This window comes from Acanthochromis polyacanthus, chromosome 4, assembly GCF_021347895.1.
Source record: "Acanthochromis polyacanthus isolate Apoly-LR-REF ecotype Palm Island chromosome 4, KAUST_Apoly_ChrSc, whole genome shotgun sequence".
NCBI classification, from domain to species: domain Eukaryota; kingdom Metazoa; phylum Chordata; class Actinopteri; family Pomacentridae; genus Acanthochromis; species Acanthochromis polyacanthus.
Genome location: NC_067116.1, coordinates 44,747,804 through 44,769,693, shown reverse-complemented (window position 1 = coordinate 44,769,693; position 21,890 = coordinate 44,747,804). Strand labels below are relative to the sequence as shown.

General features: G+C 40.0%; 2 protein-coding genes across 6 annotated transcripts in view; one reads left to right on the top strand and one right to left on the bottom strand.

Moving 5' to 3' along the window:
- The window catches only part of zfr2 (zinc finger RNA binding protein 2), a 45,246-nt gene extending 25,280 nt beyond the window's left edge, over nucleotides 1-19,966 (top strand). For all 5 annotated transcript variants that reach the window (XM_022208970.2, XM_022208969.2, XM_022208968.2 and 2 more), the window contains 9 exons: nucleotides 1,280-1,409; nucleotides 3,954-4,168; nucleotides 4,901-5,069; nucleotides 6,151-6,325; nucleotides 11,014-11,102; nucleotides 15,024-15,119; nucleotides 17,220-17,331; nucleotides 18,306-18,403; nucleotides 18,494-19,966. In XM_022208970.2, coding sequence (XP_022064662.2) covers nucleotides 1,280-1,409; nucleotides 3,954-4,168; nucleotides 4,901-5,069; nucleotides 6,151-6,325; nucleotides 11,014-11,102; nucleotides 15,024-15,119; nucleotides 17,220-17,331; nucleotides 18,306-18,403; nucleotides 18,494-18,667 — 1,258 coding nt within the window. In that variant the 3' untranslated portion in view covers nucleotides 18,668-19,966. The remainder of the gene's footprint in view (nucleotides 1-1,279; nucleotides 1,410-3,953; nucleotides 4,169-4,900; nucleotides 5,070-6,150; nucleotides 6,326-11,013; nucleotides 11,103-15,023; nucleotides 15,120-17,219; nucleotides 17,332-18,305; nucleotides 18,404-18,493) is intronic.
- Nucleotides 19,967-20,434: 468 nt separating this feature from the next.
- Nucleotides 20,435-21,266, bottom strand: LOC127533735 (zinc finger CCCH domain-containing protein 15-like). The gene has a single exon (XM_051947591.1). The coding sequence runs from the start codon at nucleotides 21,240-21,242 to the stop codon at nucleotides 20,973-20,975; it is 270 nt and encodes an 89-aa protein (XP_051803551.1). The 5' UTR covers nucleotides 21,243-21,266; the 3' UTR covers nucleotides 20,435-20,972.
- Nucleotides 21,267-21,890: the final 624 nt, after the last annotated feature.

Here is a 21,890-nt window from a genome sequence, read left to right as displayed (position 1 = left end):
ACAAGAACACAAAACAACCACAAATAGAAACAATATGACCGCAAAAACACAAAACAACCACAAATAGAAACAATATGACCGCAAAAACACTAAACAACCACAAATAGAAACAATATGACCACAAGAACACAAAACAACCACAAATAGAAACAATATGACCACAAGAACACAAAACAACCACAAATAGAAACAATATGACCACAAGAACACAAAACAACCACAAATAGAAACAATATGACCGCAAAAACACTAAACAACCACAAATAGAAACAATATGACCGCAAAAACACTAAACAACCACAAATAGAAACAATATGACCACAAAAACACTAAACTACCACAAATAGAAACAATATGACCACAAAAACACAAAACTACCGCAGAGAGACACACTATCACTCTTTTTACAGTTTCCTCTGGTGAATTATCAGAAAACAGAAACACATCCAGGGAACCAGTGATTGTTTCTATGGATCTGTCATTAAACTTCTGCAGTTTTCCTGTTCAGCCTACGATACATCCCATAATAATGATGCTCACAGTTGGTAATTAAACAAAAATGTGATTTAGGTTTCTTTTTTTGTGTCTAGGTTTGTTGTTTTGTGCTTATCTTACATTTTTGTCCCTTTTCTGTCGTTAGTTTTGTGTTGTTTTGTGTGTCTTAGGGACAGTTTTTTCTCATTGTGGTCGTTTGTTTTTCTCCTTTTGTGGCTCGCGTTTCTTATTTAGTGACATTTTGTATCTTAAAGATATTCTTCATAGAACGGTAAAGTTGTGCATAGCTTTAGTAAATATGTTATTGTGCACAAAAAATGAACTGATTCTGAGGAGATCAGATGGGAACCTTTATCAACTTTAGTTGATTTTATTTGGAATAACTCAGATGCATTTATACGTTTTATACTCGTATTGGATGTACTGAACTTGGCTTGCTTGCACGTGTGGAAATGTCACTTCATGTCTTACTTTTTGACATTTTTATCCAGGTTTCTCTGATTTTCTTGACTCCTTCTGTCACTGATTACTCACATTATCTTTATTCTTTGTGGAAATAAAACACGCCAAGTCCTAGATTCACCATTAAATTCAGTGCGATGGTTTTATTTCAGATCCACTTCAGTAATTTTCCTCTATATGAATTGTGTCACTCCTGTGATGATAATTCCTTTCTATGATCAGAATAAATGCTTCATTTGATTCTTTTTAACAGTTCTCAGTCTACTGTTAATAGCAGCTTTAATCAGTCTCTGTTGGAATAAATGTTTTTTAATGTCTGCAGCCGGCGGTATGAGGAGGACATGTACTGGAGGAGGATGGAGGAGGAGCAGATGTACTGGGGGGAGCAGAGACGCAGGATGGCGCCTCCACCTCTGATGAGTCGCCCCGGGATGCCGGTGCCCCCTCTACTGGTGAGCAGCGGCACTGCAGCCTTTTCTCCTGTTAAATTTGTCTGCATTAATTAAAATCAGAGGAGCGTTTATTAATCCTGCAGCGGGGAAATTTGCAGTGTTGCAGCAGCAAAGGGGGAAAAGTGCAAATATGTGCAAAAATAAGTGGAATATGCACGCACTGGCCACTTTATTAGGCACAACTGATGAAGTCTAACATAATCTTATACTTTAGAGAAGCTTCTGTGTGTTATAATTCTACTTTAGATTCATTATTGATCAAAAAAATGCAATGAAACAGAACAAGCAACCCCCAAAGTCATGCTATAAATAAAAACGGACTCTAAAACACCGGAAGGAACTGAGGAATCGTTGTCATATACAACAGCGGATGAGATCAAATAAGCAAGATAAATAAATAAAACATATTAAAATAAACACTTCTATTATTAAGTCAAAAATGACAAAAACAGAACTAGAAATGCTAAAAATGAAGGGATAAGCAGTACATTTAAGACTAAAATGTGTAAATAAGTGAATAAATAGAGAAATAAATGAATAAAATTAGTCCTAAGGAGAATAATAAATAAATAGAACCTTTCTTCAAAGGTGGCTCTTGAGTTTGCCTTTGAAAATATCAACTTTCTGCTGCTCTCAGGTTTATTCAGAGATATAGGCCATAACTAAAAGAAAAAAGGAGCAAAAATGTAGATTTTTAATCTACCTTTAGGATTAATTACTGAGCTCATAGTGTGCGGTGGTTGTGCTTTCAGATTTAGAAAACTTTATTTATCCCCAGGGGGCAATTAAAATTATATTTAAAGAGGGTTGCTGATATTTTGTCCACCACATTCCCATAAATGAACAGGGGCAATATATTAGAACAGTTTAAAATGTAATGCTACCCACTGTGACCTCTGAGATAAAAATAAAGTAGAATTACAAGCTTTTTTCCACAACAAAAACTGGTAATTTAGAAGCTTTGCAACAGTAGAATTTATTGCAGAGGTGTTGTGTTGCATTGCAGCAGATTTAACAGCATTTAACCCTCCTGTTGTCCTAATTAATGGGCACCAAAAAACATTGTTTCTTTGTCCGAAATAAATTCAAAAATTCAGCTAAAAAAATTCCCAAATTTCTGAAAATTTGCAAAAACTTCAGGGAGAGAAAATTCCAATAATCCCTCAAAAGTTTCCCTTGAAAGTTTTATTTAAAAAAAAACAAACAAATTTTTCAAGAAAATGTTTGAAAAAGAGGAGTAAAAATCTTCAAAAAAAATCCTAAAAGTATCCAAATTGATTGCATATATATCAGTAAAACTTCTAATATTTTTTAAGAACAATCACAAAAAAATCAACCAAAATCCAGTGAAATTCTCTGGATTTTAGTTGATTTTTTTGTGAATGTTCTTAAGAGACATTTTCAACATTTCTTTTTTTTTCCCACCAAAAAATGTTCAGAAATTTCCCGAAAATGTTGAAAATGTGGACATCAGAAGTTTCAGTGTGAAAATATATTTATTTCTCCACATTTTCAGTTTTTAAAACGGGTCAATTTTGAGCCGCAGGACGACATGAGGGTTAAAAAAGTGACTAAGTGAAGTTGCAGAAATTCAGATATTGCACAGATTCTACTGAATATGGAAAATAACGATGATTCACAGGATTAATTTATATGTGGGTAAAGGTCCTTACACACCGGGAGCGATGCGAATAAACGATGCGAAATTGCGAAATATTCGGATGCGAGTTTTGACGCACCTGTCCATACATATCAAGCACGATGCGTTTTTGCGACTTTCCGAAGGGGAGGAAGACGTTGCCGTAATATATTTCCACCTATTCTTCTGTTTTCCACCTGCCTGGCCACTCCTCGTCATTTCTCCCTCCTCTCTCTTCTTTCTCACGTACGTGTCCCTCAAATTCCTCCACATCTTCTTCACTTCTTCAACTATAAAGTATGAATAATAATAATATCTACCATATGCCACAGATACTAAAAGCAGAAAACACAACACCGGACGGATTATTTTCAGTTCTGATTAGATGCGTTGCGATGTCTTTCTGTCTTGATATCATGTACTGTAATGTGAGTCGGGGCCAGTACCGGGTAAGCACAACATTAAACTATAATCCATAAACGTAAGGTAACAACCGAGACCTAATTGATGACCGTGACATCAACGCAATTGACAGTGAAAAGTATGTTGTATGCCGGTGAATGGGATGTCGCAACAACACGCAATCTGATTGGTCAGAAGTGGTCACAAAGAATGCGAAACTTTAGAAAAATCGACCATGATCCGAAAAAATAAATGCTGCAAAATCGCTGAGCGAGAAAACGTTGCCGATGTGAACGCGTGTATTGACAGGATACAGGTTTGAAAAAAAATATTGACGTCCGAAAAAAAAGCACGTAAAAAACGCACCCAGTGTGTAAGGACCTTTAGTCCTGATGATGCTCACATTTCTGTATCTGAAGAAAAAGGTTGAGACTTTTTTAAATGTACAGAATAATCCTGATTGAAAGTGTCCACAATCCACCCTTTCTTCTCTCGTTCTTCAGTCCTGTGTGCGTCGGCCCGACTCCCCGGACGACCGCCACATCATGGCCAAACACTCGACCATCTACCCGGTGGAGGAGGAGCTGCAGGCCGTTCAGAGGATCGTCTCCCACTCAGAGAGAGCTCTGAAGCTGGTGTCCGACTCCCTGCTGGAGAAGGAAACTCCAGCTTCTCCTCCTGCTGCTGATACTGACGCTGAAGGTGGAGAAGAAAAAGGGTAAAAAGAAAATAATAAATTTATTTATAAAGCACTTTCCGTCAAAGTGTTGTAAAAAAAATAAAACAATAACAAAGACATCAGTTAAACAATTTAAGATTCATATGTAAAAGAAAACACGTCTTCAGCTTAGTTTTAAATACATTAAAGAACGATGCCTGCCTGGTTTCAGCAGCTAGACCGTTTTATAATGTAGTCACTTTTTTTTTTTTGGAAGATTTTTACTCATTTTTTGAAAATATTTACAAGAATTTTCTTACCAACTTTGGGGGATTTTTTAAAATATTTTTTCAAGGGAAACTTTTAAGGAATTATTTGAATTTTCTTCCTGAAGGTTTTGCAAATTTTCAGAAATTTGTGGAATTTTTTTGCTGAATTTTTGGATTTTTTTCAGACAAGGAAACAATATTTTTTAGTGCTCGTAAATGAAGACAAAAAAGCTAAACATCCATCAAGGTGCAGCTTCACACTGTTAAAAAATACCATTAAAAAAAGCCTTAAAATTCACAGAAAACTAAATAATAAACATCAGAGATAAAAACATACAATACAAAGCATATATGATTAGCTTAAGCTGCTAGCCTAAACAGCTAATATAAGGATTATTAAAAGTCCACGATATGAAGACGTGTTGAATGTGTCTCCTGAAGCTTCACACTGTACAGAATTTTAAAATATCTTTAAAACCGTTCGCTCTGAGTCTTTACTTTGTTCTGTTTTTATCTCTGACAGAACTGAGAACGCGGCCCGGCTGCTGAAAGGTGTGATGAGAGTCGGCATCCTGGCCAAAGGTCTTCTGCTTCGTGGGGACAGAAACGTGGAGCTCATCCTGCTGACAGCTAAGAAACCTACAATCTCGTTACTGAAGAGCATCGCTAAGCAGCTGCCCAAGGAGCTGGCGGTAAGCCCACCTCACCGACAGGCTGCTCGTTTAGGATGTCCACTTTCCATGCTGTGTGGGAGGGAACGTTACCCAGATTTATAACATTTACTGTTTAAAAAGGAACTGAAGCCAAGTTCTCTTACAGAAGAAAGGGTAATTTGTTCGATAAATGCCATGTCGGTCAGGTGCTGCAGATATTTAAAAAGAGGAAACTAGTCTTTGTCGTGCGGCATCTTATGACTTGTGTCATAAGACCTGGATTCACAGGGACACGAGTTAAAAAAAGAAAAGTTTTCACCCTTAATACTTCTGTTATGGAGGAGGAAAACTACATTTTGGCAAAATACACTTCCTCAGCATAAATATTACGTCTTAACTGGGTTTATCTCAAACACTAGAGCAGTTCTTTTGTCATTTGTGGACATGGAAAGTCTTCTCCAAAGCCAGAAATAAGAGCAGTTTGTCCTCCGCTTGTGCATTTACGAGTTAGCTTTTAGCGCTTTAGCTTTCTGTGGACATCCAGCTGAGTATTTGCTGGTTAATGAGTTAATTTTTAAACCTTCACTCAGCGATTGTGGGTATAAAAGAGCCCCGAGGACGTAGCATCTTTGTGGATTCTAGCTTTGGGAGAGATTTTTCCACGTTCTCACATGACCGAACTGCCTCCAGGCTGAAGAGAAAAACCCATTTTTAAAAAAAATTGCTTTCAATCTGAGGATTTGCAGGGTTGTGATGTGCTGTAACTCTTCTTCCCTCCTGCTTTAGCCGTAACGAGTGTTTGATTAAAGCTGCTTTTCACTGATCTTTAGATTTACTGCCTGGTTATGACACCTGAATCCTACAGAGTGAGATGGGACTCTTTAACCACCCCCCTTTTTTAACCACTAAAACCACCATTAATGACAAAATAATGAGATTATTTTAGTCTTTGTGACTTTATTTAAACAAATTAACCGAATCCCCGTTAACTTAAGGAATAAAATTAAGGTAAGAGAGTCTGTATTGCCCTTTAGAGTCGCCCAAACGAGGCTGTTGTTTGCCCCTCCTACACCCTTCCTCCTCTGTAGTGAGTAATCCCAAGTGTCCTTTTAACCGGCAGACATTTTCTGAAGATCAGTATGAGGTGCAGGCTCACCCCGAGGAGGCGAACATCGTCATATTTTCAAGCAAGGAGCCCAAAATGCAGGTGACGATTTCCCTCACCTCGCCGCTGATGAGGGAGGACCCTGCTGCTGAGAAGGACAAGCAGGCAGGAGGAAAAGCGGCTGAGAAAGGTTAGAGAAGCCAAAGCTTTCAGTACCAGACCACCAAATGTTAGCAGATGTGTGTAATGCACTTATATTTATATTTACTCCCCCCTCTTTGCTCCACCCTTCCACCCATTAGCGACCTAAATTTTAGGAACGTGAGGTGGGACTGTAACCAAGCCCACGTCTGAGATTTCCTTCCTTTAACCCCTTAAAATAAGGAGTAAAAAAAATCACACATTCATTTGTCCCACTTTTTTCATTTCCCCATTTTTTGCAGCTACACTAGTTCCCTCCCCCAATTTCTTTATTTCTTTTCCACGACATGGGAATCAAAAGCCGGGCTCTCCGACCTTTCTGTGCCACTAGGGTGTGTGTTTATTTCATGAACACACGCTCGGATGACTTCACACCTTTCGGATCCTTTGATGACAGATTATCGCTGTTCAGATAATGCCCAGGGATGGGAAAAAAAAACTTCAAATGTTGTTGTTTCCTTTCATGAATAGACTCAGGAGAAGTTTTGCTTCTTGTTGCATTTCGGCGATGATTCAATCGAGGGGATTTTGAGGTCCAGCGACTTCCCATCCCCTCGTTCTTCATCCCTGCGTGTTAAAGCGGCATTATCAGTGACGAGGTGCTGGAGTGTCTTTTTATCGCCGCACAATGATCAATAATGAAGCCATGTTAAGATTAAACCAGTGAATTTATCGCCATTCTCCCCTCCTGTTCGACTGTAAAGATCATTTCCTGGGATCATTGTGCTGCCGACACTCCTCCGCCTGCATTCTGATGTGTTCTTTCCCCGTTTGGAAAACATGGTAGGAATGTTTTCTGTGGCCGCTGTCTTTTGTTATTTTACTTTATTTTTCCTGCGTTTTGTTTGGGTTTGTTGATCAGTGCCCCCGATTCTGTATCAGCAGACCTAGGCAAGCTGAGGGCCACACTGGTACCACTGAGAAGAGAGTAAATTCAGCAGTTTGTCCACATTTATGAAGCTTTTCAGAGAAGGAAAACCCGCCGCAGGGGCTGGGAGCTAGGGCTGGACCCGAATTTCCGAATATTCGTTCGCTACGGCGGTATCCGGATATTAACTTTGGTATCCGAATTTTCGCGTCCTCCCCTGGGTCGGACGCTACCGGAATGAATATTTGGCGTTACCGTCTTTCCTCCGCCTTCGGCCCACATCGGCTCATCTCGTCCTGTGATCACATAAACATATACCCATGTGTCTATGTGATCACCCCCTCCTCCCCCCAGACGAAAATATTCGGAGCTCGTCTCTTCCTTTCGCCTTCGGCCCACTTCGGCTCATCCCGTCGTGTTCGGCTCATCTCTGCTCATCCATTCGTGTTTCTTACCACCACCTGAATGTCCGGGTTGCTGCAGATTCTGACGTTACGCTTCACTTCGTGGATAAACACAAGACAAGAAGCTCAAGACCTCTGCTGTTTGGGAATTCTATTACACACGTGGACAAAATTGTTGGTACCCCTCAGTTAAAGAAGGAAAAACCCACAATTCTCACTGAAATCACTTGAAACTCACAAAAGTAACAATAAATAAAAATTTATTGAAAATTAAATAATCAAAAACAGCCATTACTTTTGAATTGTTGATTAACATAATTATTTAAAAAAACAAACTAATGAAACAGGCCTGGACAAAAATGATGGTACCTCTATAAAAGATTGAAAACTATTTGACCAGAGTGACATGATTAACTCAGGTGTGTCATTTAATTGACATCACAGGTGTTTCCAAACTCATAATCAGTCAGTCTGCCTATTTAAAGGGAGACAAGTAGTCACCCTGCTGTTTGGTGAAAAGGTGTGTACCACACTGAACATGGACAACAGAAAGCGAAGGAGAGAATTGTCCCAGGACATCCGAAAAAAAATGATAGACAAACATCTTAAAGGTAAAGGCTATAAGACCATCTCTAAACAGCTTGAAGTTCCTGTGACAACAGTGGCTCATATTATTCAGAAGTTCAAGACCCACGGGACAGTAGCCAACCTCCCTGGACGTGGCCGCAAGAGGAAAATTGATGACAAATTGAAGAGACGGATCGTTGGAATTGTATCCAAAGAGCCCAGAGCAACCTCCAAAGAAATTAAAGGTGAACTCCAAGGCCAAGGTACATCAGTGTCAGATCGCACCATTCGTCGTTGTTTGAGCCAAAGTGGACTTCATGGGAGACGACCAAGGAGGACACCACTGCTGAAAAAAACTCATAAAAAAGCCAGACTGGAATTTGCAAAAATGCATGTTGACAAGCCACAAAGCTTCTGGGAGAATGTCCTTTGGACAGATGAGACCAAACTGGAGCTTTTTGGTAAGGCACATCAACTCTATGTTCATAGACTCAAAAACCAAGCATACGAAGAAAAGAACACTGTCCCTACGGTGAAACATGGAGGAGGCTCAGTAATGTTTTGGGGCTGCTTTGCTGCATCTGGCACAGGGTGTCTTGAAAGTGTGCAAGGTAAGATGAAATCTGAAGACTATCAAGGCATTCTGGAGAGAAATGTGCTGCCGAGTGTCAGAAAGCTTGGTCTCAGTCGCAGGTCATGAGTCTTCCAACAGGACAACGATCCAAAACACACAGCCAAAAACACCCAAGAATGGCTGAGAGAAAAGCGTTGGACTATTCTAAAGTGGCCTTCTATGAGCCCAGATCTGAATCCCATTGAACATATGTGGAAGGAGCTGAAACATGCCATTTGGAGAAGACACCCATCAAACCTGAGACAACTGGAGCTGTTTGCTCATGAGGAGTGGGCCAAAATACCTGTTGACAGCTGCAGAACGCTCATTGACAAATACAGAAATCGTTTAATTGCAGTGATTGCCTCAAAAGGTTGTGCAACAAAATATTAAGTTATGGGTACCATCATTTTTGTCCAGCCCTATTTCATTAGTTTGTTTTTTTAAATAATTATGTTAATCAACAATTCAAAAGTGATGGCTGATTTTGATTATTTAATTTTCAATAAATTTTTATTTATTGTTACTTTTGTGAGTTTCAAGTGATTTCAGTGAGAATTGTGGGTTTTTCCTTCTTTAACTGAGGGGTACCAACAATTTTGTCCACGTGTGTAACTGAAGACAAAATATATCCGGCCGTCACTGCCACATCCAACCCCCCCCCCCCACACACACACACACACACGCACACACACCCCACACACACACTCCGGCGGACGTTACGGGGTGGAACGAATATTCGGATATTCGTCTTTAATAGGGCCCGAATATTCGGACCACTATTCGGGCCAGCCCTACTGGGAGCGCAGCTAAAAACACTCTGAGAGGTGTGATAAATGTGGCTCTGTGATTCTGAGTGGTATGGTAGTGTAGACTTCAACAACAACGAGGTGGCTTTGTCTTTTTGTTTTCTGTATTTCCCCTGTAAGAAGGCTTCATCTCCTGTGTTGTTGCTGCCGTTCTAGTGAACATGGAAGTGTGGAAAGCCCCACGGCTGAGCTATTACTTCATCACAGCCATCAGTAACCACATCGACTGTTCTGGAGAAAACCTGCCATTTGTCATGTTTAGGTGGTCAGTCTTACGAAAATGTGTCCTCAGACTCTGTCCCCTGTTTGTTTTCTTTGATTTATTTATAAACTCATGAACATCTAAATCCAACACAGACACATGTCGGGTTTAAGTTCTGCTAATGAAGCTAATCTTGGACAAAGATTTATCAAACTGGTTTACTATTTTAAAGTACTGAGAAACGCGATTGCACAAGATTAATTCTAAAACTTGATCAGCTGAGGCCGTGTTTCAGTTTAAAGATCTGATTTATTCATCTTTGCGTCACTCGGCTTCTTGTGCAAATGCAAAAAAGAGGAAATCCACAATGTTCAGAGTTAATCGAGTTCACGTCTTAAAGTAAATATTTTAAATGCTGAAGGGTTTTGCGCTTTGAAAGTATGACGGCTTGACATTGGTGCCATTTTGTTGTCGTAAATAATAATAAAAAAAATCTTAAAAATGCCTAAAAACAAAGATTGCATTTGTTTTTAGATAATTACAGTGAAATATGTGCAGTAAAAAGGAAACAGGGCTTCATTTTGCTTCATTTGCTTCTTTCTCACGGTGAACATTTTGACGTGTCGCGGCAGGAAAAGCTCAGATGTAAGTAATAGCATTAGAGATGAATCTGTTGCATTTTACGTGTTCGAACCCATGGAACACCTAAATGTAATGCAGACATTGTGAATTTTATTAGTTACATCTGTTTTTGACGAGTCAAAATGTTTTTAAAAGAAAGAGGCATCAAAACAGGATGAGAAACTGGCGTCTAAAACTAAAAATCAGACAAAAACTCCACCACTCTTCTCTCTGAATCACTTGGATTTCCCTCTTTTTTTACATCCACATTTACATTTTTTACAATTCAACTTTGGTGCTATTTCACTACTTTTATTTTTGCTATTTTCTAACTCAGAAAATGTGTAAAATGGAAACTTTCTGTTCGTATTTGGAGCTTTCCTTGTTCTTTCATATCTTCCTCTTATTATTTTTCAAACCAAACAAACTGAAACGAAGCAGGAATTTTTGAAGGGGACTGTTTGGTCACGTGAGGCACACATGAACTTCCAGTGATTATCTCATCCCTGACATCTACAGTTAATGTGTTTTCATGTGGGTTTTGCTCTAGTTTTTACTGTAAGTCATGAGTCAGTTTGTGTTATTTCCAACAGGTTTGCCTGACAATGATCCTCCTGATCTGCTGAATAGGAAGAAATGTCTGGAATATCTGGCTGCTCTGCGTCACGCCAAATGGTTTCAGGTAAATGCATCACGAGAGCTGAGAGCATCCGTTTGAAAATAATAGAATAAATCAAAGGTGAAAGCAGCGTTGAACGGGCCCTCGCACACCCGCGCGTGTCGGGGTGTGGCAGATATTTCAAGGAGTTGTTTTTGTCAACTAACCTCAAGGATTATGTCACAAGCTTTCTGGCATTGATACGTGCAAATATAATGACTGCAACTTCCTGCTACCAGTAGTTGACGCTATGACTGTGACCTTGGGGCAGACTGGATCATGTATAGCTGAGATATAAATACTTCAGTTGTCATGGCGAGACATCAAAATTCGCCGTGCCCCCACAGACGTGACGTTTGATGACCAGTCACCGTTTTCTCCATGAATCATCAACATCTTCATTGCTTGTGTCACCACATTGGAGGTGAATATGGTCAGCCGGCTGAAACAAGCACAGCATCGGGTAAAACATGTAGTTTCCTGTTACCAGCAGGTGGCGCTATGACTGTTGATGGATATTGACTTATGGATGTCATCAGGGCAGGACTCTGATCAAAAATGCAAAGTTTGAAGCAGATTGAGGGGAGTTAGACAGCACTTCCTGTTTCGTGGAGAAGCGTCAAAGTTGGGGGAGCTGTCATGGCCATGTCCTCGGACTGATGCAGAACATTTTGATAACTTTTCATCACTAAGACCTGTTGTTATAGTGACTTCCCTATGAGGAGTGAACGCCTGAAAATGACAGATGGGTTTAAGGTATGGCTCCAGGAGACCTTTTTGTGTGTCCTGATGAGCTACATATAGCTAGCTACATATAGCCTGTTGCCAATAGGTGGCGCTATGAATGAATGCATTTTTGGCATGTGGATGTGATCAGTGCAGGACGCTGATCAAACATGTAAAGTTTGAGGCAGATTGGAGCTTGTGGACGGTAGTTGGCCAGCACTTCCTGTTTCATGGCGAAGCATCAAAGTTCAGGGGGCTGCCATGGCCACGCCTTTAGACTTTGCAGAACATTTTGGTAACTTTTCATCATTCAGTCCAGTTGTATATGCTGGTCTTTTGGAGTTACCCCCTTATGAGGATTTACCCCCTGAAAATGACAAAAAATCACCAAAAATCTTGCAGCAAATTCGATGGACTTCCTTCTGTTTAGGGTATGGATCCATGAGGCTTTTTTGTGCATCCTGACGAGTTACACGTGGCTACCAAATTTCGTAGATGTGGGTGACATGTGCTGCGTGGGTTAATTGTTACAAATACTGTAGGGGGCGTTGTGGCACATGCATTCCCGAGACACATTCAGTGTCCTTCCTTTAGCAGACTGTGATGTGTGTGGAAATTTTGGTGAATTTTTTAGCATTCCTAAGTTGCCAAAAACTACTGGAGAAAATGCTTCACACTAAGATTGTGAAGGTGACAAATTTCAAGGATTGTATCACAAAACAGCAGTGGTACTTGCCTATAACTTCCTGTGGCCAGTAGGTGGCGCTATGACTGTGAATGTATTTTGGCTTATGGGTCAGGGCTGCTGGACGCTGATCAAACATGTAAAGTCTGAGGCAGATTGGAACTTGTAGGTGGTGGTTGGACAGCACTTCCTGTTTCATGGCGAAGCATCAAAGTTCAGGGTGCTGCCATGGCCACGCCTTTAGTCTTTGCAGAACATTTTGGTAACTTTCCATCACTAAGACCTGCTGTATATAATGTCTAAATCTGAGGTCTCTTGGAATTACCCCTTATAAGGAGTTTAGCGCTTCAAAATGAGCAAAAATAACAAAAAATCTCACAGTTGAAGCAAAATGGTGGACTTCCTGTTGAGTTTAGAATATGGCAGCCATTGGCGTTTTTTTCCCTACATTTGGTTACCAAATTTGGTAGCTGGAGCTGAAACATCCAGTCCACAAATGGCACAAATGTTGCGAGAGGCGCTATGGAGCCATTAAAACCCATAAAATATCAAACTTTTCACCAGTTTTTGAGCATGTTTAAGCCCTCAAAAAGGCGATTCCTTTGGGCAAAAAAATAATTCTTTGCTTTCCAATAGGGCCCTAGTAACTGTTAGCAATTACACAATTTAGCTGGACTGAATTACAGTTAAATTTGCTGCTTATACGGCTTTTATTCATGTACAATGGTACTTTTTGCAGGGAATACATCCTCCTCCTTCTGCTTTGTTCCTCCCAGTGTAAACATGAAAGAAACAGGAATTTTGATAAACCACAACTGCATTCCTCACAGTCATCAGTTTCTCAGAAAGAGATGGGAGTGTTTCTTTATTCCCACAATATGAGTATGAATTATGAGCTCATTTAACCGCTGAATATTTAGTGTAATTCTGCAATCCCAGACATGAAACGGACACCTTCCTCTCAAAAGGTTGACTCAAGTTGTGAGCCTCTGGTTGATAGTTTTTGAGCTGAGTCTTAATAAAAGTGTTGTTTTTGCAGGATTATTTGTAGGTTTTATCAAAGTCTCATCCGTGAATCACAGTTTTAATCAGTTCAGGGAAAAATGTGTTGAATTCTTGTTTTCTGTCAGACTCGGTAGCGTAGTTTAGACGTTAATAATTCACAAAAATTATCACAAAAACAGATATTGTTTTGTAATGTGCTGAACCTGAGAACCATGAAAACTGCAGACAAGTTTCAAAGTCATGCCGTCTTTGAATAGTCTCATAAATTACACCGTTTATCAGAGCCATAGACTGTAAAAGCAGAAAGAATCATTTTATTTTCCACTTTTCCTGAGCTGTAATGTGCCGTTCTGTGGGATTATATAAACAAATGTAACCTGAACATTGTGATATTTCTAGGGCTGGACCCGAATATGCCGAATAGCCGAATATTCGTTCACTACGGCATTATCCGGATATTAATTTTGGTATCCGAATATCCCCCCCCTCCGTCGGACGTTACGGGGCGGAACGAATATTCGGATATTCGTCTTTAATAGGGCCCGAATATCCGGAGGACAGAAACCACTATTCGGGCCAGCCCTAGAATAAATATATGAAAGCGACACAGAATGCCTCAGAGCTTTAGTACGTTACTCTGAATTTCATTCTGAATTGTCTAATGGGTTTTCTTTCATATAAAAACAGACAATTCTTCCATAAATTGATGCAAAAAAATGCACAAGTTGGTTCTAAAACATCCACCAGAATGTAGGAAATGAAGTGTTAAATGCTGTTTATGCCTGAGCTTTACTGTTGTGGAATTAAAAAAAACTCGCAGCAAGAAATTCAACATTTTAGTAAGAAACTGCTGCTTCAAAACATACAGAGGGAATCGATGTTTTAGCGATAGGACAGGATTCTGCTGGATGTGTGGCTCTGCAGAACCACAAACGTTTTATTAGTCTGACGTTCCAGATTACTGCCGTTTCCTTATTTCTCGGGGAACTCCTCGTCGTTGGGTCATGTTTTCTTCCTCTTTCATCATTATTAGTTAAGCGGCACTCACACTATTATTTAGAATATTTTGTCAACATGACCAGGGAATTTCACCATAATTGAGGAAATTTTCTTAGTTTTCTGGCCGTTCAAATCAAAATAAAAACGATATATTGCTGCAGTTTTTGTGTCATTGAAGACTTCTCTAATGGAGCAAAGCAAATTTGTAATTTTTTAATTAACCCTCATGTCGTCTTGCAGGTTAAAGTTGGCCTGTTTTAAAGTTGGAAAATGTGGAAAAAATATAGATTTTTTTTTAAATAAATCTTTTAAGGGAAACTTTTACGGAATTATAGGAATTTTCTTCCTGAAAGTTTAGCAAATTTTCAGAAATTTGGGGAATTTTTTTTGCTGAATTTTTGTGTTTTTCACAGACAAGGAAACAATATTTTTTGGTGCCCATAATTGAGGACAACAGGAGGGTTAATATATGTGAAATAAAAGCCTTTTTACTGTTACTTGATGTCTTTTTTTCCCCTTAATTTCTGAAGGCTCGTGCTAACGGCCTGCAGTCCTGTGTGATCATCATTCGGGTGCTGAGAGATTTGTGCCAGCGGGTTCCTACCTGGGGGAAGATGCCCTCCTGGGTGAGTAGATTCTTTAAAGTTTTCACTTTGAATTTTGTTTTGTAGCGATGCCAGCCTTCTGTGGAGTTGGTTTTGTAAGATGTTCTATTGTCCTGTGTGTGCGTTTCTGCGGGCGGCATCGTAAAAAGCAATCAAGCCTCGGTCTGAGCCAGTAAAGGATCAGTATTTTTGTGTGAGGTGATAGTTTAGGCACAACAAACACCCTAATCAGGGAGCTGAACTACAAAGCCAGTTCTACACAGCTGGGTCTTGTTTGTGGAAGTCGACTCGACAAAAACTAAAGCTTCAATCAGAGATAACGGAGGAGGTTATTGATGTTCTTTATCTCAGACCGCCTGCATCAAATTATGTGCCAGTTCACGTTAAAGGAAGTTAACGTGACTCATCTTCAGCACAAAATGAAATGATGGTGTTAAAGTTATGAGGGTAAAAATGCTGCTACTGCAGATGATGCAAGACAGGAATGCTTGCAGAAAGTCTTGTTAATGTGTTTATTTTATTTATATTAAACCCTCCAGAAAAACGCGGTCTAAAATCCTTGATTATGCGAATAAATATGCGGGTTTTTTTATGCCATTTTATGCGGGGAAATTGCGGAAAGTTGCAAAGTATGCGAATAGTTGTGAAATATGCAAAAAGATGCGAAATATGTAAGAACTGAGGAAAAAAAGGTGATTCTTCTCCTACATCCTGTTACTAGGCAACCACTGAATGAAAAAGAGCAATATAAAGATAAACAGACAAACTACATGCAAAACACATCACAGTAAGAGCTGCCAATGTTTCATTGATTATCAGCTTAAGCAGGACTTAAACATTCCTCAATCACACATTTCTCAGAAATAAAACATTCTTTCTGCTTAGTTATACTATGAGGCAGAGCAAACTATCTACAACACGGTTGATTTTCTTCGGTGCTCCAGAACGATGTTGCGGGGGGGGGCAAAAAAGTTCCCCCCCCCACTTCCGTGCAGTAAATCTGGGTTCTGTTTTGCCCGGTCTCTGGCTGAAATATTCGTAGGTAAATGTGATCTTTGAGCATTGGCCATTCTTGTTTTTCGTCTACATCAGCTCGTGCTTCTAGTGTGTGTGTGAATGAACTGATGACGTCAGGCCGGGCGTCACATAAAAACTCACAACTCCATTTATTTTGGTTATAGTTTTCTCATTTTATGCGGAAATTGTGAAATCAAGCAGGACCCGCATATTTCTTTTTTTTCGTGGAATTGTGAGATTGTTGCGGGAATTATGCGCTGTTTTGCGGGGATTATGCGGCCTTTTGGGAAATAATTGACCCCCGCATAATCAGCGGTATTTTGGTGATTAATGCAGGAATTCATGCGATCGCATAATCGCGTTTTTCTGGAGGGTCTATTATATGAAGCTGATTATTTCTGACAGCTGCACACTGAGAATGTTAAACTTCATATATTGACATTAATTCTCATGGGAACACAGATTTGAAGTATTGCATCAGAACTGGGTAATAAGAACAACAAAATTTTAAAAAATAGAATTTTTTTTCCCTCACTCAAGGCGTTTTTTTGTCTTTTTTAACAACAATTAATGCACTTCCTGAGAGATGGAAACACCTTTTCCATATAAATTGAGACTCAGTTAATCCTTTTACATGACAGATGTCTCCGCCACATGAAACATGGTCGATACCAGCTGACATGAGCAAAACTTAGAGCTTCACCAGCTAAGAACTAAACGATGACAGCCACCTGAGCAGCAACATTCACACTGAGAACTTCAAGAGTTGTTGAGATTTGGGTTTTTTTTTTTACAGTGAGGCAGTTCTGCTATTTTTTTTAGTTGAATTATGAGTTTTAATGACTGTTCTCGCCTCCTTTCATGCAAATTTTCCACCAAAACAAATCCTGCTGTCGTTATTCTGAGGGAACACTGAAGCTTCATCTTTTGTTTAGCTCCACCAACACGAGTTTCATCAGTCTGAAGAAGTCCAAACAACCCAGAGTGTTTTTTTGTCCTCTTTCTAGCAGAATGATTCTGAGGTGCAGTCTGGCTAGAGAGACTAAATATCTGCAGAATAAAGTGGAGCGTCTCTTTGCATATTTCCTGTTTTTCACTCTGCAGGCGATGGAGCTGCTGGTGGAGAAGGTGATCAGCAGCGCTACAGGTCCACTGAGTCCAGGAGAAGCCATGCGTAGAGTCCTGGAGTGCATCTCTACAGGGATCCTGCTGCCAGGTGAAACACGCTAGCAAGCAGATTAGCTGCTCTGTAAATGCAAATTAGGGATGTTAGCAGTTAGCGTCGTAATAGCTGCTCTCCTCGCTCATCTGCAGCGGAAATACTGGTCAGTTCAGCAGTCACTATGTTCAGTTTGCTGTAAACCAGGAACTGGAAAGTAAAATTGATGAAATATCATAAAAGCAGCCAGGTTTGGCTACATTTTGATCATGAAAATCAGATTGTATGTAGGCAGAGTCAGAATAAACTCGCATTTAGCCACAGATGAATGTTAACCCTCATGTCACCAAAAAATATTGTTTCCTTGTCTAAAAAAAAATCCCCAAATTTCTGAAAATTTGCAAAACCTTCAGGAAGAAAATTCCAATAATTCCATAAGTTTTATTTAAAAAAAAAAAAATTGGCAAGAAAATTCTTGTGAATATTTTCAAAAAATTAGCAAAAATCTTAAAAAAAACTAAAAATATCTAAAGTGATTACATATATATCAGTAAAATTTTTAATATTTCTTTTAAAAACAGTCACAAAAAATCAACCAAAATCCAGCAAATTTCACTGGATTTTGGTTCTTTTTTTGTGTGAATGTTCTTAAAAAACATTTAACATTTCTTTAATCCACCAATAAATGTTGAAAGATTTCCCAAAAATGTTGAAAATGTGGACATCAGAAGTTTCACTGTGAAAATGTTTGTTTTTTCCACATTTTCAAACTTTTAAACGTCTCAGTTTGACCCACAGGACGACACCAGGGTTAAAGAACATCCTCAGTCCAGAGGTTTAATCACTTCCAGAGAAAGTTGTTTTTTGTCTCATGTTATTTTTGATCTTGAGGTATTTTTTTCATCTCCTGTTCGTTCTTCTGTGATGCTACACATTAACTCTGTCAGGCATGAAAACTGTGAAGGGATTCACACATTTGCTGGTTTTTGCATCTTTCATTGGTTGTTTTCTGACTGGTTTTCTCTCCACAGATGGACCGGGTCTGATGGATCCCTGTGAGAAGGAGCAGACGGATGCTTTGGAGAGCATGGTGCTTCAGGCCCGGGAGGACATAACCGCCAGCGCACAGGTATAAAAACGCCGCATTCATCTCCCATCTGAGCAGAATAAAGCGTGGCCTGCTGCTCTACAAACGTTTGGTTGCTGTCTCTCCTTCCAGCACGCTCTGCGGCTGCTCGCTTTCCGTCAGATCCACAAAGTCCTGGGCATGGAGTCGCTGCCGGCGTCCAAAGCCGGCGCTCGCAACCGCAAACGGCGACGGGACGGCAGCGAGGCGGGGGAGGGCGAAGGCGAGGGCAAGAAGGACAAGAAGGAGGAAGCAGCGAGCGCTTGACCTCCGCCTCCTCATCGAGGCGTTTACTAGCTTAGAGACTGGTAGAATGTCACCAATTTAAACTCTTTTCGTATCTTCAGAAACAATCTTAACACGCAGCTATACACATATGAATATAACTTTGACTCTCCGTGTTCCGTGTCTACCCTTGAATTAAGAGGAATCACGCGTGGCAGGAGGAGGTTTAGAGACTGAAGTGTGAGGATCTGAACCGCAATTCCTTCACCCATCTAGTGGGTTCATGCAGGAGTAGCGTATTTAAAAGTGTGCAGAGTAAATCAGCTCATTGAAAAAGCAGAAAAAAACAGCAGAAACCACGTCTATTACCGATCATTCCATTTCAGCATCGCGGCACGCTAACTACTGACCATCCCTCCCACTGCAGGCTCCAGTACAGTTTAAACATCAGCACCTTAAGCTTTATTTTCACTCCTCTGAGAAGAAACAAAAGGCTGAACTCTGCTGCTCTTCAGGCCGGTTCGATCTCACCACCTAATGCATGACACTCGCTGCTGAAATGAGAATAAAAAACAGAGACGGCGTCTTCAGAGGAAACGGACGACGTTCGTTGTGACTAAAGACGACGCAGAGGAAGCGATTATTGAGACATTTTGTGGGGAGATTAGACTGAAGACTTCCCACCAAAGGCCCAAAAACACACTAAAAATAACTTACCCCTGAAAAAATACGTCAGAAAACCCACGAACTCTGCAAAAAAAAAAAAAAAAAACCTGCGCAACGTTCACCCCGAGGTCACACTGGAGAGCAGGTCTGCAGAGACGTGTCGCATCACACAGTAGCATGCCGAGGGAATGAAGCACTTAAGAAACGACAACGTATGCAGCCATAGTTTATCATTTAAAGAATATGCCTCCTAAGCTTCTGTTGCTTTCTTCTTCCAGAGTGAGGAGAGGAGCTTTAGTCGGAAACATAAGACTGAATATCTACTGTAAAGATCAAACCGCTCTCGTCCTTTTTGACTTTCTTCCTTGTGCCTGCAACATGTTTTGTGTTCCAGAAGGACTGAGCTTCGTACTGTATTCATCTGATTTCACCAGGAGGGGACTGTTGCACAACGGCGGCTTAGAAGATGATGATGTGAGAGAATTATTGTGCATTTTTAGTTTCATATTCGTTTAAGAGCCTCATGTGACTAATTTTATTTCCGAAGGATGTGGCGGTCCGTTTTGTATCGTTTTGATGGGGAAGTGTGAACGTTGCTGTCCTATTATTTGAATGTCTTTGTAGTGTTGCCTAAAATTAAGGGGAGATATAAAATAAAACGACACTTTTAAGCCATTTCGTCTCCGGCTTTGTTTTGTCAGCAGTTTCTCTGCACCGCGAAGAAACGGAATTATGAGTCATCAGTTAAGACACGAAACTTAATTCTATAAAATATTTTTGGCCGAATTTTGAGAATTTATTTTGTTTTCAGACCTGGGAACTTTTATGTTTTCACCCTCTAAAGGAACTTCTTAGCTGGGAAGCCATTTTAAAGGTTCAATATCTCCAGAAATTAAAGTTCTACAGCGGACAGAATAGTTTGCAGTCGATCCAAATGCTTAAACAAGTCCAGCAAAAGACGTTTTCAAAATTGTTGGTCCGTGAATATGTGGAGGAAAAAAATGCTAAATTTATAGACGGGTGGTTTTGGGGCCCCAGACAGTTTCTTTAAATGTAAATATATGGATATATCCATATTTTTTCTTTTAAAAATACAGTAATTGGTCCATATTTAAAGTACTGGGATATTCAGTGAGGCAAAGTTTCCTTCATGTCATGTAAGTTTAACGCATTTAATGACCCAGAACTGACTGTTGTATGAAATATTGGACTGAATTTTGAGAATTTAACTTGTTTTCAGACCTAAGCAGTTTCTAAGGAACATCTGAGCTTGGAGCCATTTTAGAGGTAAAAGATCTCCAGAAATAAAACTTCCACAGCAGTGTTTTGGTGAGAGCACAGACAAAATAGTTTCCAGTAGCTCCGAATGACTGACTGGCTCCAGAAGAGGACAGTTTTTATTTATTGGTCCTTAAGAATGGGGAGGAAAAGTACAAAATCTTCAAACATGAGTGGTGTCGTGGCCCCACAAAGTTTCCTGTTGGTATATGAATATTTCCTACGAACATTTCACCAACTGTTGAGGCTCCAACATCAGTAGAATTTCATGTTTGGTAAGACGAGGTATGTTGCTAAATATGTTGTGGAATTTCAAGTGAAACAAACATGGAAGCAGCTTTTGACTTTGCACATCTAGCCCCCTATGAACTCCAGTTTTTGTGGTTCTGCGAAAGATTCCACGTCAACATTTTGGCAAAATCGCAATAAACTGGAACCTCGTCTCGCTATATTTGCTTTCTTGGGTCTTGACGCTGAACTTGGTGTTTTCTATGGCCTCCAGGAAGTACTTGCACACAGTTTGTGTTTTGGCTTTCTTCTTCTCAGCCTCTCCGTGCTTCTTGTTGACCGCCTCTTCCAGCTTCTTCTCGTCCCAGTTCTCCATGGTGTCTTTCTCCAGCTCTTCGTCTCTTTCGTCCACGTAGACGCCTCTCTTCTCACATTTCCTCTCCATTGATAAATCGTGGCTGAACTTACACTTGTCTCCTTTAGTGCGCTGGCCTTGTTTAAAGAACGCACACAGCGACTTTGGATCAACACCTTTGCTGACTTTCTGGGCAGCGACTGCGGGCTTAAAAAGCTCGTTGAGTTCGTCCAGCTCCTTCTTGTCAGACTTCTTACTGACCTCTCACTTTTTCTTGCATTTTCAAGGTCAAATAATTAAAAATTATCACCTGCTGTCGCAATTTAACCATTTGGATCGGCTGCAAACTACAATGTTGGGCAAAAATAAAGTGCAGTTGTTGCTGCCAGCGGTGGACCAACCAGCTGTTAGGTTCAGGGGGGGCAATTACTTTTTTTTTAGGTTTTGAATAATTCTTTAGCAAGTTATAATTTAAAAATAGAATTTTGGGGGCTTATCTCTGTCTGATACTCAACAAATTTAAATGTCGGTTTGATGATCTGGAACATTTTCAAGTCACCAAATTTGAGAAATGTCCAAAAATAGAAGATTTCTGTAAGGGGCAAATACTTTTCCATGCTAGTCTGTGTCCCCACCAAGGTTCATGTTATTTTTCTGGAGATTTGGACTCTAAATATGGCTTCCCAGCTAAAAATTGTTAAAATAAATCTAACTAAAGAATTTTCACAGGTCTGGAAA